The 14,259-nt window shown below is 39.6% G+C and overlaps 1 protein-coding gene across 1 annotated transcript in view; it reads right to left on the minus strand.

The window, feature by feature from the left end:
- Positions 1–12,769, minus strand: part of LOC106536316 (GDP-mannose 4,6 dehydratase) — a gene marked incomplete at both ends in the record, with an annotated part of 34,421 nt that extends 21,652 nt beyond the window's left edge. Inside the window, 1 exon segment of the mRNA XM_014033527.1 lies at positions 12,665–12,769. Within this exon segment, the coding sequence (XP_013888981.1) occupies positions 12,665–12,713 (49 nt within the window).
- Positions 12,770–14,259: the final 1,490 nt, after the last annotated feature.

Here is a 14,259-nt window from a genome sequence, read left to right on the forward strand (position 1 = left end):
TTGGGAAAGTGAGTTGGAAACAGATTAGATACTCTGAGTTGGACACAATTTGGAGATAGTTTGGAGACTAAGTTGGAGACAGTTTGGAGACTGAGTTGGAGACAGTTTGAAGACTGAGTGGGAGAGAGTTTGAAGACTAAGTTGAGACCATCTGAAGACTCTGAGTTGGATACTCTAAGTTGGAGACAGTTGGGAAAGTGAGTTGGAAACAGATTAGATACTCTGAGTTGGACACAATTTGGAGATAGTTTGGAGACTAAGTTGGAGACAGTTTGGAGACTAAATAGGAGAGAGTTTGGAGACTGAGTTAGAGACAGTTTGAAGACTAAGTTGAGACCATCTGAAGACTCTGAGTTGGATACTCTAAGTTGGAGACAGTTGGGAAAGTGAGTTGGAGACAGATTAGATACTCTGAGTTGGACACAATTTAGAGATAGTTTGGAGACTAAGTTGGAGACAGTTTGGAGACTAAATAGGAGAGAGTTTGGAGACTGAGTTAGAGACAGTTTGAAGACTAAGTTGAGACCATCTGAAGACTCTGAGTTGGATACTCTAAGTTGGAGACAGTTTGGAGACTGAGTTAGAGACAGTTTGGAGACTAAGTTGGAGACAGTTTGGAGACTGAGTTGGAGACAGTTTGAAGACTGAGTTGGAGACAGTTTGGGGACTGAGGAGTCATTGTTTTGCCTATTCCCTAATATAATAAAAAACAGAGTTGTACAGTAACAAAGTACAAATATCTTTTTACTTTACTTACATAACAATTTTGCTTACCTGCACTTAAGAGTAATTATTTACAGCCAACTTTTTACTTGTTCTTACATTTTCACACAATTATCTGTACTTTCTACTCTCTACCTCTTACCTTTTGAGAAAATGTAAAATGTTGTAACTCCTACTTCAATCTGGCTTGTTATTGTAAAAAAAACATCCAGATGTATGGTGCCTCCTGGATGGAGTGAATTTAACTGTGGTTGGATGAGAAGTATAAATATATACAATTCTGACATCGTATTGGTTTGTATCTGTTCCTGACAGCTGTGCACATCACATCAAATTCTAGCAGGAAATATTTGACGTATGTAGCCTTGTACTGAGATGATTGAGACAGAAATATGTATACGTCTGAAACAGGTTTTCAACAAACATTTAAAGAACATTATAGTGGTTATGACCTTTAGAATAAAATGTTTTTGGTAAGGTCACCTCCCAATAAAAGCACATTTTATATCAGAAAGTACAATAAATGTCAGATACTTTAAGACTTTTGCTCAAGTAATATTCTTTGACTTTAACTTTTACCAAAGTAATTTTATGGTAAGATACTTTTAAGATGACTTTAAGGTACTTTATACAAGCCTGTATAAAACATTATCAAGGGAAGCTCTTTATGTTGCGTAACTCGGCCAAAGCAAAGCAACCAGAGCTCAGCCTGGTGATGAACCTAAATTAAAAGCTGATGCTTGATTGGATCCAACATTCGAGGCAAACTTGAGTTTGCAGGTTAAACGCAGGTTGTCTAAACCCCGTAAAGCCCATTTGGCTCTTTAAAACAGTGTCAGAGGTCCGTGGTGTAGCACAGTACGCCAATCAGTAATAAAGTCTATTATTTCCCCCCGAGCACACCTGTAGYCTCCTTGTAAAGCTCACACCTCTGTTTAGAGTGGCTCCGCTCCCTGCCGCCTCTAATTGGTGCAGCGTGGAGTGGGGCTAATGGACGGGTCCGCCTGGCCTTGGACAAAGCCTGCTCTGTTACAGGCTCTGGTGTTAATGTGTTTCCTTTACTGGCAGCGGCACTCTGGGACAGCCAGGAGGAGGGGGTGGAGAGGAGGCGAGGGTTGGGGGGGCTGACAGGAGGCTCTGAGCCCAAACGGGGCAGCGGTGGCCGTTTCACCTCGCCCGCAGCCTGGCGGAAAGTCTAATAAAACCGTGGGGCCGTGAAAACTGAGCAGACAGCAAAACCTGTGCCAGAAACTGACACTCACTCACTTTCTCTCCTTCGCTCTCACATAACTTCTTCTTCTCTCTCTTTTTTTTTCCACCTTTCCTTTTCATTTATTGGCTCAGAGAAGCAACAGGAAAAGCCAAGCACACGAGCTCCGTTGGCACAGCTGGGCCCAAGTATAGGGAGGAAAAGGAGGAGGAGGAGGGTGATGAGAAATGTATGGAGATGTCTCCCAACCATGTGGGCTGAGACAGGATGGGGACAGGAGCTGTCAGCTGGGGGGCCTGGGTCTGGGGTGGGGGGTGCGGGGAGGAAGGAAAGGGACTGCGGATTTGAGGAGATTTTAGCACCAGAGGCCCCTGGTTGCTCAACAGATCCTGTTGTTAGAGCCATGTCGGTAAAGAAAGGTGTCTTATAAAGCCTTAAACTGTACCTTACACACCCAGACCTCAAAACGTCTGACTCACGCTCATTTATATTACCCTCTGTCACTCTATTTATGCACATTTGCTGAGACTGAACCGCAGTGTGATTTATTCAGATCTTTCCTCTGTAACATTTATTCTGAAGACATATTGTGTGGTTGTGGCGCGGCTGAATGGCACATTAGCTGTGGAAAAACTGAAAAGCTGCGTTTTAAACCTATAAAAAAATCWGATCTTGAATCATGCAAACTATTTATCAAGTTAATCTTTGATGCACAGGTAGAACACGCACGTCCTTTGAGCTGCCAACTTTGCTTTTCCAGATTAAAAGTAGTTTATGTTTTTCATCACCGAAGAGATGCTGATGTTTAAAAGTTTGGTTTCTCAACAAAAATACGGATTGGCTTAGTAATCCAGCCATCTTCTCTACCTGCTTCTCCTTTCTGGGGAMCTGATGTCTCCTCTCAGACACACCGAGGGACAATCTAGAATGACCAGTTAACCTAACATGCATGTTTTTGGTCTGGAAACGGAATCATCTGGAGAAAACCCACCGGTTCACAGGGAGAAAAGACTGYGCCGCCGCTTAGTCCTCCTCAGCTTTTGACACAGTCGACCACAAACTTCTATTACATCAATTACAAAATGAGATCAAAGGACAGATCTTTTTCAGTGTTTGTAAATAACATAATGTCCGATGGTGTTCCACAGGGCTCAGTACTTGGTCCAATATTTTTCCTTCTGTACATCAGCAGCTTTAAAAATGTGTCTTACCATATGCTGATGATATTCTGCTCTTTTAATGATTATTCTGATCCCAATGGTGGATTTCAGGAGCATTTTAATTAAATTTCAAATTGTCATATTTATTATGCAGTAGATTCACGTTTATTTATTATTTTTCACCTAATTTTCAAACCATTACAAGTGAAACAGACTATTTTACACCACAGACCTGTAAGATAGAAATAAAATAATCCACACAATAGCTGCCAAAATTAAAAATATATATATTTTAACTTTAATTGGAAATTTAAGGTTAACAGACTTAAGATCATTTTTCACAAATAGTTTCTGATAACGACTTCTTGTGCAGCAATGAGCAACCATTCAAAAATAAAACTAGATTGTTCACTTTCCTGTTAAACACAAGGACTCCTGCAGATGCTCGAGTCATTTCTGTTACAGCCTCTTTATCTGTCATGAGTTAAACGCTCGATTCGTAGGAAGACTGAACGATTTTGCAGGAAGAGTGTTCGGTGCGTTGGAGGTGTGGCAACGTGTTGGCCCGGCTCCAACTCGACTGTCAGCGTCTACCATCGCCGTTGTTGCACAATTCACTTYCTGACTGATCTCTGGAGCCTCGAACCAGGGGAGGATATTTGAGTCTCGTCCAAGGCGGGTCATGCACTCGGCTCCTCCAACACAGCGTCTATTCACACCTGTAAGACTGCTGCCCTCATTCGGAGCTGACTCAACTGACAGGGCAGGGTGTGGAGAGGAAGAAATGTGAGGCAGAAAGGTTTAGGACTGAGCTGTGGGTTGCAAAGAACAGGACAAAGTCCAGAAAAGCTACCTGAAAAACAAAAATAAAACTGGTGTGTGAAAGTGTGAAGAACAAGGGTAGAGTAGGTCGACTGAAAACAGCACTTCACTGTTGAAGAACTGAAGATTTAAGGTTTAAAAACTCAGTAGTTGTGTTTCCRTCAGTGTTTATGCACATTTTAAAGTGTCGCATTAGAAATGGTTGATGGAATCAGCAAAATAAAATAAAAAAAACTTAATTTCGCAAAAATGTTTTTACACTTGCTTGAGATAAATTCTGATGTAGAGAACATTAACCTCAGCTGTTTCTGCTGTGGGCGGTGTCCTGAATATTCCCATAACAAACGTAAACCTGGCTGGAAGCAACACGTACATGTGGAACGTGTTGACTGATCAGGGCTGGGTAAAAAAAAWWTTTWATCCATCTTGGCTCGATTTCATTTAAATTTGTGAAAATCGATTCATAGGGTCATGAGATGAATTTTTCTCCATGGCAGAGGCGTGTTTCTATGTTTTGTGTCACTCCTGGCTTGCCGTATGTTTACATCCAGATGATGTTCAGTGCTAACGTTAGCTTCTGACAACAAGTGGTTTGGAGCAAAACAACAGAAACTAAAGAATCACTAACATTACTCTGTATTTGGCTAAWTAAATAAATCTTTTCATATTTAAAACAAAATTCATGCTGGAATGAAAACAATGTGTTTGTTTTTTGCTCTGAACCCAGAGCATAAAAACATCAACATTACATAGTTGTGTATTTGTTCATTTATCCCCAAGAACTGTTATCACACATCGCAGGTTTTCCTAATATTGTGCAGCCCTACTTCACATATTAAAACGAACAGAGAGACAAAACAGAATACAAAGTTAAGAACAATAAAAAATATAAAACATAAAACAAAAGTGCCCACAAAATAACAATTCCATTGTTTAAACCAGGGGTGCCCAAACTTTTTCCCCAAGTGGGCCAAAATTATCATCAACCCGGGCCAAATGTAGTAATAGAATACATGAAATACAAATACTTTTAAAATAAAGTACTTTATTTTTAATGATTAATCTTTCAGCCAGTGCAATGGCCCACTTTGGTTTTTAGTGAAGTCTGCCATACGTTCAAGCAGCAAAGGCTCATGGGACATTTCATAAATTGATAAAATATGAGTTTTTGTGGCTATAATGTGGGCAAATCTGCATGTGGGGTTAAATCTGATCTAAATGTCTCTTGTTGTTACTTGTATTTCACATTTCATGTTTAATATTAATACATCAAAGATAAAGTCAGCACCATCAGTGAAAACTATCTGCACTACAGTCCTTTATATATTAACAAAATTTATGTACAATAAAAATACAAATCACAAATAAAATGAAAGGTGGCAGAAAGAAGAAAAAAAGTTTTATAGTATCTGCATCTATATTCATTTTGCCAATGGATAAAATGACTTTCATTGGAAATACTGTGTTTCTACATAGAATGGCAGGTTACAACCTTGTAACTATACAACTGCTGGTGGGCCAAATCAAATGGCTTGGCGGGCCAAATTTGGCCTGYGGGCCCCACTTTGGACTCCTCTGATTTAAACTAAAAACAAGCCATTTTTTAATATGATGGCTACAATATTCCTCAAAACATCAGGAAGGGGTGACTAAGGAGGTGAAAATAACTAATTAGGTTAATTAACAGCAGGTCAGTGAGAGGACTGAGCTGTCCCAGCACTTTAATAAAACTTATCCTGGAGCTCAGACACTCTGAAGTGTTCTCAACTTGTACAATCGCTCCACTCAAAGCCAGCGCTCAGTCATCAGGATACTTGGTTACCGTGGTGATGTGAAACAACAAACACCGGCTGGAGAGTAGCAACAGGTAAAAGTAAAAGGTGAATGTGTCTGAAACTMAAGCAGGCTGAGAACAAAAACAAAGAAGCTATGCTGGTTCATGATCCGAACCCAGGGAAGGTGTAAAAAAAAGGTCTTCAGAATCCTCTTCACCTGGCCGAAGTTCAGCTGATGTTTAGGCTGTGCTCTTTCGGCCCTTTTCTCATCAACACCAAACCAAAAATCAAAAAAAGCGCCACCTCAGCGTTTGGGTTCCCACGAAGCCCCCGTGAAATCCGCTCAGCGGGTCGCTCYCACCCGTACGTCCCTTTGAAAAGAACCTTTTTCTACAAACAGAAAGCGGATCACYTTACAGATCCACGCAATCTGACCTCCTGGACTCCACCTCAACAAAAGCAGAAAGATGAATCCGAGGCATGCGGAGGTTCAGCAGCTGTATGTGTGTTTAAAGGGGGCAGCGTTGACTTTGGCAGCGCTGTTCCGACCTCTCCGACGCTAACCGTTCTCCTCTCCCGGTGCAACCGTATATTATTCTGTACTTCCAGGCGTGAACCGCAGAGCTCCGAGGGAACAGAGATGGATGTCCTTCCCTAAATAAACCAGAGGAGAAACCTACGACTGGAGCCGCTCGGCAGCATCGAACACAAATAAAACACAAAACGCGCAGGCTTACCGGAGCAATACAACCGACAGAACGCTAATACCTAAAAATTAAACCGGGGTTTGGTCTTTGGTGGTCAAAATTAAAATGTTGAGGCTTTCATGTGCTGTTGAATAAAAGGAACAAATAAACACAAGAACCAGMTATTTGCACAAGTTTCACCACTGATCCGTGTTCGCAGGAGAACAGTGGACTGAGCCGTCTCATGTGTCACAGCAATATGGTGTCTGTTTAGCACCGCCGCTAATGCTAATCCGTCTCAGCAGGCTCAATGTGAGACATGTTTGTTATGGCTAACGGCTAAGCTAACCAGAAAGAAAAGCCAGTAGCTGGTTCTGTTTGTTTTGCTTCTAGCTGGATTTAAACCAGAGGATATGATTCAACTCTTCACGTCTCCTTGAACTGACTTTTGTTTTTACTGTTTTTTTTATTTTATTGTGCAAAACTTTATAAATTCACTTCATTGAGGTCATTTTAAATTCTGTACGTTTTTCGGCACGTGTGTTGTTCTGCAGTTTTTGTGCTTTTTCAACAATTTATATATCAAACCGTTCAGCTCCTTCAGGACATTCCAGCAGTGTTGTACAAAGTACTTCAAAGTGATACTTGAGTAAAAGTACAAGTATCTTATCATAAAAATACTTTGGTAAAAGTTAGTCTTCTCTAAAAATATTACTTGAGTAAAAGTCTTAAAGTGTCTGATATTTTTTGTACTTAAGTACAAAAGTAAATTTCTGACACAAAATCTACTTAAGTATTAAAAGTAAAAGTACTGAGTAAAAGTGAGCAGTTAGATTTTACAAAATGACATTTATTAGGAGGTGACTTCTCCAAAAACTATATTTTCTAACAGCGTGCAGCTGTGATGGGTTGTGTACAAGCTAATAGTGTGTCAGAATGGTATATATTTATACTTCTCATCCAAACACAATTAAATTCACTCTACAGGAGACACAGTTTATCAGGAGAGGATTTTTTAAGTAACAACTCGGATTAAAATATGAGTAACGACTTTCTACTTCTTACCTTTTTAAAAAATGTAGTGAGTAGAAAGTACAGATAATTGTGTAAAAATGTAATGAGTAAAAGTAAAAAGTACGCTGAAAAATAATTACTCAAGTAAAGTACAGATACCCAAAAATTCTACTTAAGTACAGTAACAAAGTATTTGTATTTAGTTACTTTACAACTTTGCATTCCGGCTAATAATKTTGGTACTTCGGCTATTTATACTTTTTGAGATTTTTAGCTGTTTTGTCCATCTTTTATTTTACCTCTTTAAAAATGAACAGAACATCCTTAAAACTCTTCAAAGTATTCATAAATCTTTACTGTATTTTTTCCTGTTCTTTTTTGTTTCTGCTTTTAACTTCTTTGTGATAATTTCAGCTTCCTTCTGCTACTATTTTGCTGATTTCAGCCATTCTGACTTTTTCTGCCTTTTTTCTGCTATTCTTCTGCTACTTTAAACTTTTCTTTAGTTCTTTTCACTTTCAGCTTTTTCTGTCCCTTTCAGCTATATTCATATTCCTTTTACTGTTTTATATGCATATTTCTGCAGTTTCAGCAACTCTCTGCCCATTGAAGTTTTTTTCAGTTTTGTTTCAGCAGATTTCAGCTAATTTTGGGTTCCACCTCAACTGTTAAAGTTCAACCAGAATTAATAGTTCTGTTTGTTAAAAATATTTCAGCTTCTTCAGCAGCTTTCAGCTAAATTATTCAGCAAGTAACACCGCATTTTTGCTGGAAATAATTTTTTTTCTACGTCTGATTTCCTACGTTGAGCATCTTTATGTCTCATGAAAAAGGGACGTTTTAGCTCCATCCAGCTGCTATAAAAACATCTAGTCAGAACAGCGTGTGTCAGGATTGAAAGTCCAGCCACGAGGGTTTAAAAAAAGCCCTCCCTGTTAGCCGAACGCCTCGATGTGGCGGYATGAGGGTCAGGACGGGCCCCCCGGGGCCTGGGTAAACACCGGCCAGTCCAGCCAACACCAGCGCCACCACTGGGTTGAGCAACACAGCCGGGGGACATTTGGCCACATCGCAGCTCAGCGTTCCTGCTTTATGAGCAAAAACAGCCGAAACTCTGAGAAAAGAACCCAGAGGCCTGCGGGGGTGAAATGCTGACTGTAAGAAAAAGAGGGGAAAAAAAATAAAATAAACGAGAAAATGACTGAGTGTGGCAAGAATGAGACGACAGAAAGGAGCGATATGAGAAAGAGCCTAAAGGCTGACGTCATGTTATCAGGAGGGCAGAGAGTTTTAGCCTTTTTAGCCTTTTAAGGTCATCAGCTCGATGTATAAAAACCTGACTTATCTCTAATTGTCTGAACACTTTTAAAACATTCACATTAAGCAGATTAGTTTTCTACCATACATGTTTTGGCTCGTATCTCATTTCACTTTTTTTGTGCAATTTCAACAATTTTTTTAYATCAAAACGTTCGGCTGCTTCAGGACATTCCAGCTATGACTTTTGGTATTTCAGAAAATTATACTTTTTGAGATATTTAGCTTTTTCAGAATTTTTTTCTCACTGAAAATGATGTCATCAACACTGTTAAAACCCTTTAAAATGTTCATAAATCTTTACTGAACCTTTTAGCTTTTGTTCTGGTTCAGCTTTTTCTTGGTGCTGATTTCAGCATCTGTTTTGTTGATTTGAGGGTTTTTTTGTTTTTGTTTTTTAGCTATCATTCTGACCTTTGATTACTCTGTTGATTTAAACTTTTTATGCTTCTTTAAGCTTCTTTCTGCTAATTTAGGCTTTTTATGCTTCTTTCWGCTGATCTCTGCTGATTTCAGCAATCTTCTGYAGACGAGCTACTTTTTAGCTAATTTCAGCTAATTTGAGCATTTTTCAGCTAAATTCACATTTTTTGTAATGACTAGTAATTTAGGCTTTTTATGTTTCTTTCAGCTGATTTCTGCTGATTTCAGCAATCTTCTGTAGATTTTTTTTTCCGCTAATTTCAGAAAACGAGCATTTTTCAGCTAAATTCACTTTTTTGCACTGACTTCTTACTGCTTATTCAGCAGACATGCTCTATGTTTCTCTGTGTCAGTTTTGGCTTTTTCAGGTACTTTTTTCAAGCTATTTTTAGTTTAGTCTCAGCTTTTTTAGCTATTTCAAAACAAAACTTGCTTTTTGCTCTTTTCAAGTTGTCACTGTTAATTTTGTCGTCTGTTAATTTTAACATGTTTCATCTACTTGTAGATTATTTTTGCTAATTTTAGCTACCCTTTTTTGCTATCTTTCTACTGTCTCTTTCTACTAATCGTTCACATTTTTGTCCTACTTTCAGCAAAAACCAGCTGTTCAAATTGAACTGGCATTGATTTAGTTTTGATATTAAACTTTTTCAGATTCTTCAGCAGCTTTCAGCTAAAATCTTTCAGCATTAATAATTTACTTTTTCAAGCTATTTTTWGTCTAGTTTCAGCTTTTTAGCTGTTTCTTGCTCATTTGAAATTTGTCACTGATTTCCCCGTCTGTCTGATAATGTTACTCGTTTCATCCACTTTTAGATTCTTCTTGCTAATTTTAGCTACTTTTACCCTCTTTTTGCTAACTTTCTATTGATATTTCACATTTTTTGTCCTACTTGCATCAAAAAACAACTGATCAAATTTAACTGGAATTAACAGTTTTGATATTAAACCTTTTCAGCTTCTTCAGCAGCTTTCAGCTAAAGTCCTTTAGAGTTAATTATCACACTGCATTTTCACAGGAAATGAAAAACCCTCTAGTTTCTATTATTACTACACATTCATTAAAGCAAGAAAACATTTGTAATTTTCAGGTTTCAAGTCCCAACAACAACGAAAATCCCAGTTTGACCAGGCCACGCCCCTCAGAATCGACCTCATCTCGGCTGAACTCCTAATAACCCGCACCGGTTCCCACACCTATCTATCTGTGCTAACCCATTTACTGGATGACCTGTGACCTTTGGCCGGGGTCGTGGCCGGTGCCTTCATTAGGGGATAAATCATAAACACCTGAGCAGCTGACCTGGGCCCCGGCGCTGAGGCTGCAGTCATGTGTTGTTAATTCTGAGTCGCGGCGGCGCGTAAATCGGGTTAAAGCAGCGCCAGCGACCCTCGGGCGCTTCGGAGCGCATATTAAAAACGTGACCACAGCCGGCTCACTGTGTGTCACAGTGGGTGTGAGAGCGCGTGTGAAGTGGCTGCAGGAAACCTGGCTCCACCACAGAATAACTCTGACTTTATATGGAGCGTGTAACTGAGAACTTTCACAACAGGTGACTGTGTTTCACTGCTGACGCTTTACGTCACTTTATGTGATGTAAAACACAAACAAAATCATATAAATATTCAAACATTTCTTTATCGTCTGTTAGCAAAATATCTAATGAACCACTGGATGGATTCTAGTGGTTCACTAGCTTCACTAACCACCTATCAAGAATCTTAGCTTCACTAACACTAAACCACTAAACAGATTACAAAATTAGTGGAAGCTAACGCTAACTGCTAACTGCTAAGACAACTGTCTCTCAGTCCATGTCTCCGTCTCCTTCCAGTTGAAAACTGTTGGGACTGACAGATGTGGAAAACTGGCCAATCCAAACTAGAGTTATATTCCTGTCTAACTTGTCATATTTTCAGAATAAAAGCCCTTCAGAGTTTGTATATTTGTAAACAACATTTGAAGTTAGTCAAATAAACAGCAAATACTTTACCATGTTTTTACATGGCCTTTTATTGTATTTGTCATTTAAATCTTAAATGTTATTTTTATTTTTTTCTGACGCTCTTAATTTGAAGCTTAACTGCTAAAGATGCTACATGCTAACACACACGGTGCCTGACACATGAGTTTTTATTTAATTCTGGATAAACAGCAATAAAATAGATGCTTTGCACTTGTGAAATGTGTAGAATCTTAGGTATGCTAATGCTAAACCGCAAAACAGTTTACAAAATTAAGGGAAGCTAATGCTAAATGCTAATTGTTAAGACGGTCTCCCAGTCCATGTCTTTGTCTCCTTCCAGTTGAAGACTGGTGGGACTGACAAACATGTGGCAAATCGGCCAATCCAAACTACTTATAGCTCTGTCGAACTTGTGATACTTCAAGTTTAACCCTTTCAGAATAAAAGCATTTCTTTGACAGAGTTTGTGTTTTTATAAATAACGTTTGAAGTTAGTCAAATAAACAGCAAATACTTTCTCTAAGTTCTTTTTTACAAGGCTTTTTATTGTATTTGTTATTTAAATTTTGTTAAATGTTATTTTATTTCCTCCTGACGCTTTTAGTTTGAAGCTTAGCTGCTAAAGACACTACATGCTAACACAAACGGTGCCTGACACGTTCAGCACTGCTCATAAGAGCAAAGAGTTTTTATTTAATTCTGGATAAACGGCATAAAAATAGAAGTTTTGTACTTGTGGAATGTGTAGAATCTTAGCTCTGCTAATGATACACAGATTACAAAATTAATGAATGCTAACGCTAAATGCTAACCGTTAATTGTTAAGGCAACTAGTCCATGTCCTTGTCTCCTTCCAGTTGAAGACTGGTGGGACTGACAAACGTGGGAAACTGGCCAATCCAAACTACTAATAGCTCTGTCGAACTTGTGGTACTTCCAGTTTAAAYCTTTCAGAATAAAAGCACTTCTTTGACAGTGTTTGAATTTTGTAAATAACATTTGAAGCTAGTCAAACAACAAACAGCAAATATTTTCTCTACCTTCTTTTTTACGTGGCCTTTTATTGTATTTATTTAAATATTAAATGTTATTTTATTTCTTTCTGATGCTCTTAGTTTGAAGATTAGCTGCTAAAGATGCTACATGCTAACATACACAATGCCTGACACGTCCAGCACTGCCCGTAAGAACGGAGAGTTTTTATTTAATACAGGATAACCGGCATAAAAAAATAAGTTTTAAACTTGTGAATAATTTTAGTGGACTTGAAACTAGCGGGACTTCATTTAGCTAACGGTTTGTAAAGTTAGCAATAAAGCTAACCCGCTAAATGAGAAGCTAGTTCCGCTATTAGCGGATCTGTGCCCATGACTGATGGATTTTAAAGAAACTCTTTGAAAAGTAAAACCTTTGGGTGAATAACCGTTATTGTTACAGGTACTGAGGTCAAATTTAACCTGGTAGTAGCTGAGAGTCATCAAACCCTCTGAGCACAAACTTTGTTTTAAACCTTTAACGGKTTTATAAAGCACACATGTTCTGAACTGGTGTAACGCGTGTCACTGACCTCTCTTCGGGCTCTCGTGGTTAAAGAGGATCCCGTTGACGGCGAACATGTTGTAGGCCTCGCGGAAGTTCACCACAATCCAGTAGGCGTAAAGCTTGGCGGCTCCTGAGACGACAGGAAGAGGAGGGACGACAGACAGGAAGTGAGGACAGAAAGAGCGTGAAATGAGCTTTGTTTTAATTATAGTTTGGTGTTTTTCGAGCCGCTCATTCAAGGAGCTTTTAGCCACAACGTGGGGCGACTTTGAGGTCATTGGCCTCTGTGAGGAAGATGAAACACTTTAGAGATGAAAAATAAAAGTTTCAGGAGGATTTTATGAGCCATATCGCTGAATGAAAACCTCCTCATCCTCCCTTCTCCTGTAATGAGCTGAATACCAAAGCAAATGAAGGGAGGCGCCTGCTGATTAAGGCACACGTCAGGTCCTACAATAAAAAGCTGAAGGGAGGTCGCCTCCCCCCACCTCCTCCCCCACCTCTTCCTCCTCCTCCACCTCCTCCTCCTCCTCCTCCACAGGTCTAATTAATAAAAGGAACAGCTCTTCATAAAAGGTACTCGCCTCCCTTTCAGCTGCAGATCGAGTGCTGACGGATGAGGAAAGTGTCAGTCAGTTATGTCCTGTGATCGCTAACACACGCGTACGGTGTGTGTGTGTGTGTGTGTGTGTGTGTGTGTGTGTGTGTGTGTGTGTGTGTGTGTGTGTGTGTGTGTGTGTGTTGTGGATATAAAGGTGTCTTTGTTAAACTGAGAGCCACTCCAGTCCTCAATCAGACGTTTGGCCTCAGGGTGTGGAGAGAGCTCAACAAGAGTCTGAGTGCTGAAGCACTCCTCTATTCACTGACACACACGCACACACACACACACACACACACACGCACACACGCACGCACGCACGCACACACACACATTCATAAACACACAAAGTGCAGCTAAGGAATCAAGCCATCCACATCTGTATGTTCTGAAAAGTTCCTTAATGCTGAGGCTACTCCTCAGTAACCGTGTTTCCATCAAGGCTTTTTGATGCGCATTTACAAGTGTCGCATTAAAAATGCAAAAAAAAGTTGGATGGAAACAGCCAAATTCGAAAAAAAAAATACTCAATTAGCTAAAAAGTTTTTACGCTCGCTTGAGGTGGTTTTCGGATGATTCACAAAGTAGTCAATGCGCAAAACGGTCGATGGAAACACCTTTGCCTAATAAATTCTGACGTAGCGCATATTTACCTCATGTGACGTTCAGCTGTTTCTTCTTTCCTGCCTCGTCCAGGATGTTATCATAAACGCGTGAAAACATGGCTGCGAACAACAACAAAAGATACGTGTGGACTGACGAAGAGACGAGAACATTTCTCTCTTTAATTCGCAAAAGAAACGTTACAGCCATTTTAGATGCCCAATAGCAAGGGATTCACAAAAAAAATCACTCAATTGTCCCGAGATGATTAGCCTTTGCTAGTTAGCAAGTTTCACTTCCTGTTTACTACCTCAAAGCTTGTCGCCGATTTCTGACATAATCACGCTTTGCGCAGCCTCGTCTGACGTAATCACGCATTGCGTAGCCTCGTCTGATGTAATCACGCGTTGCGTAGCCTC

This window comes from Austrofundulus limnaeus, unplaced genomic scaffold (assembly GCF_001266775.1).
Source record: "Austrofundulus limnaeus strain Quisiro unplaced genomic scaffold, Austrofundulus_limnaeus-1.0 Scaffold1768, whole genome shotgun sequence".
Classification (NCBI taxonomy): Eukaryota; Metazoa; Chordata; class Actinopteri; order Cyprinodontiformes; family Rivulidae; genus Austrofundulus; species Austrofundulus limnaeus.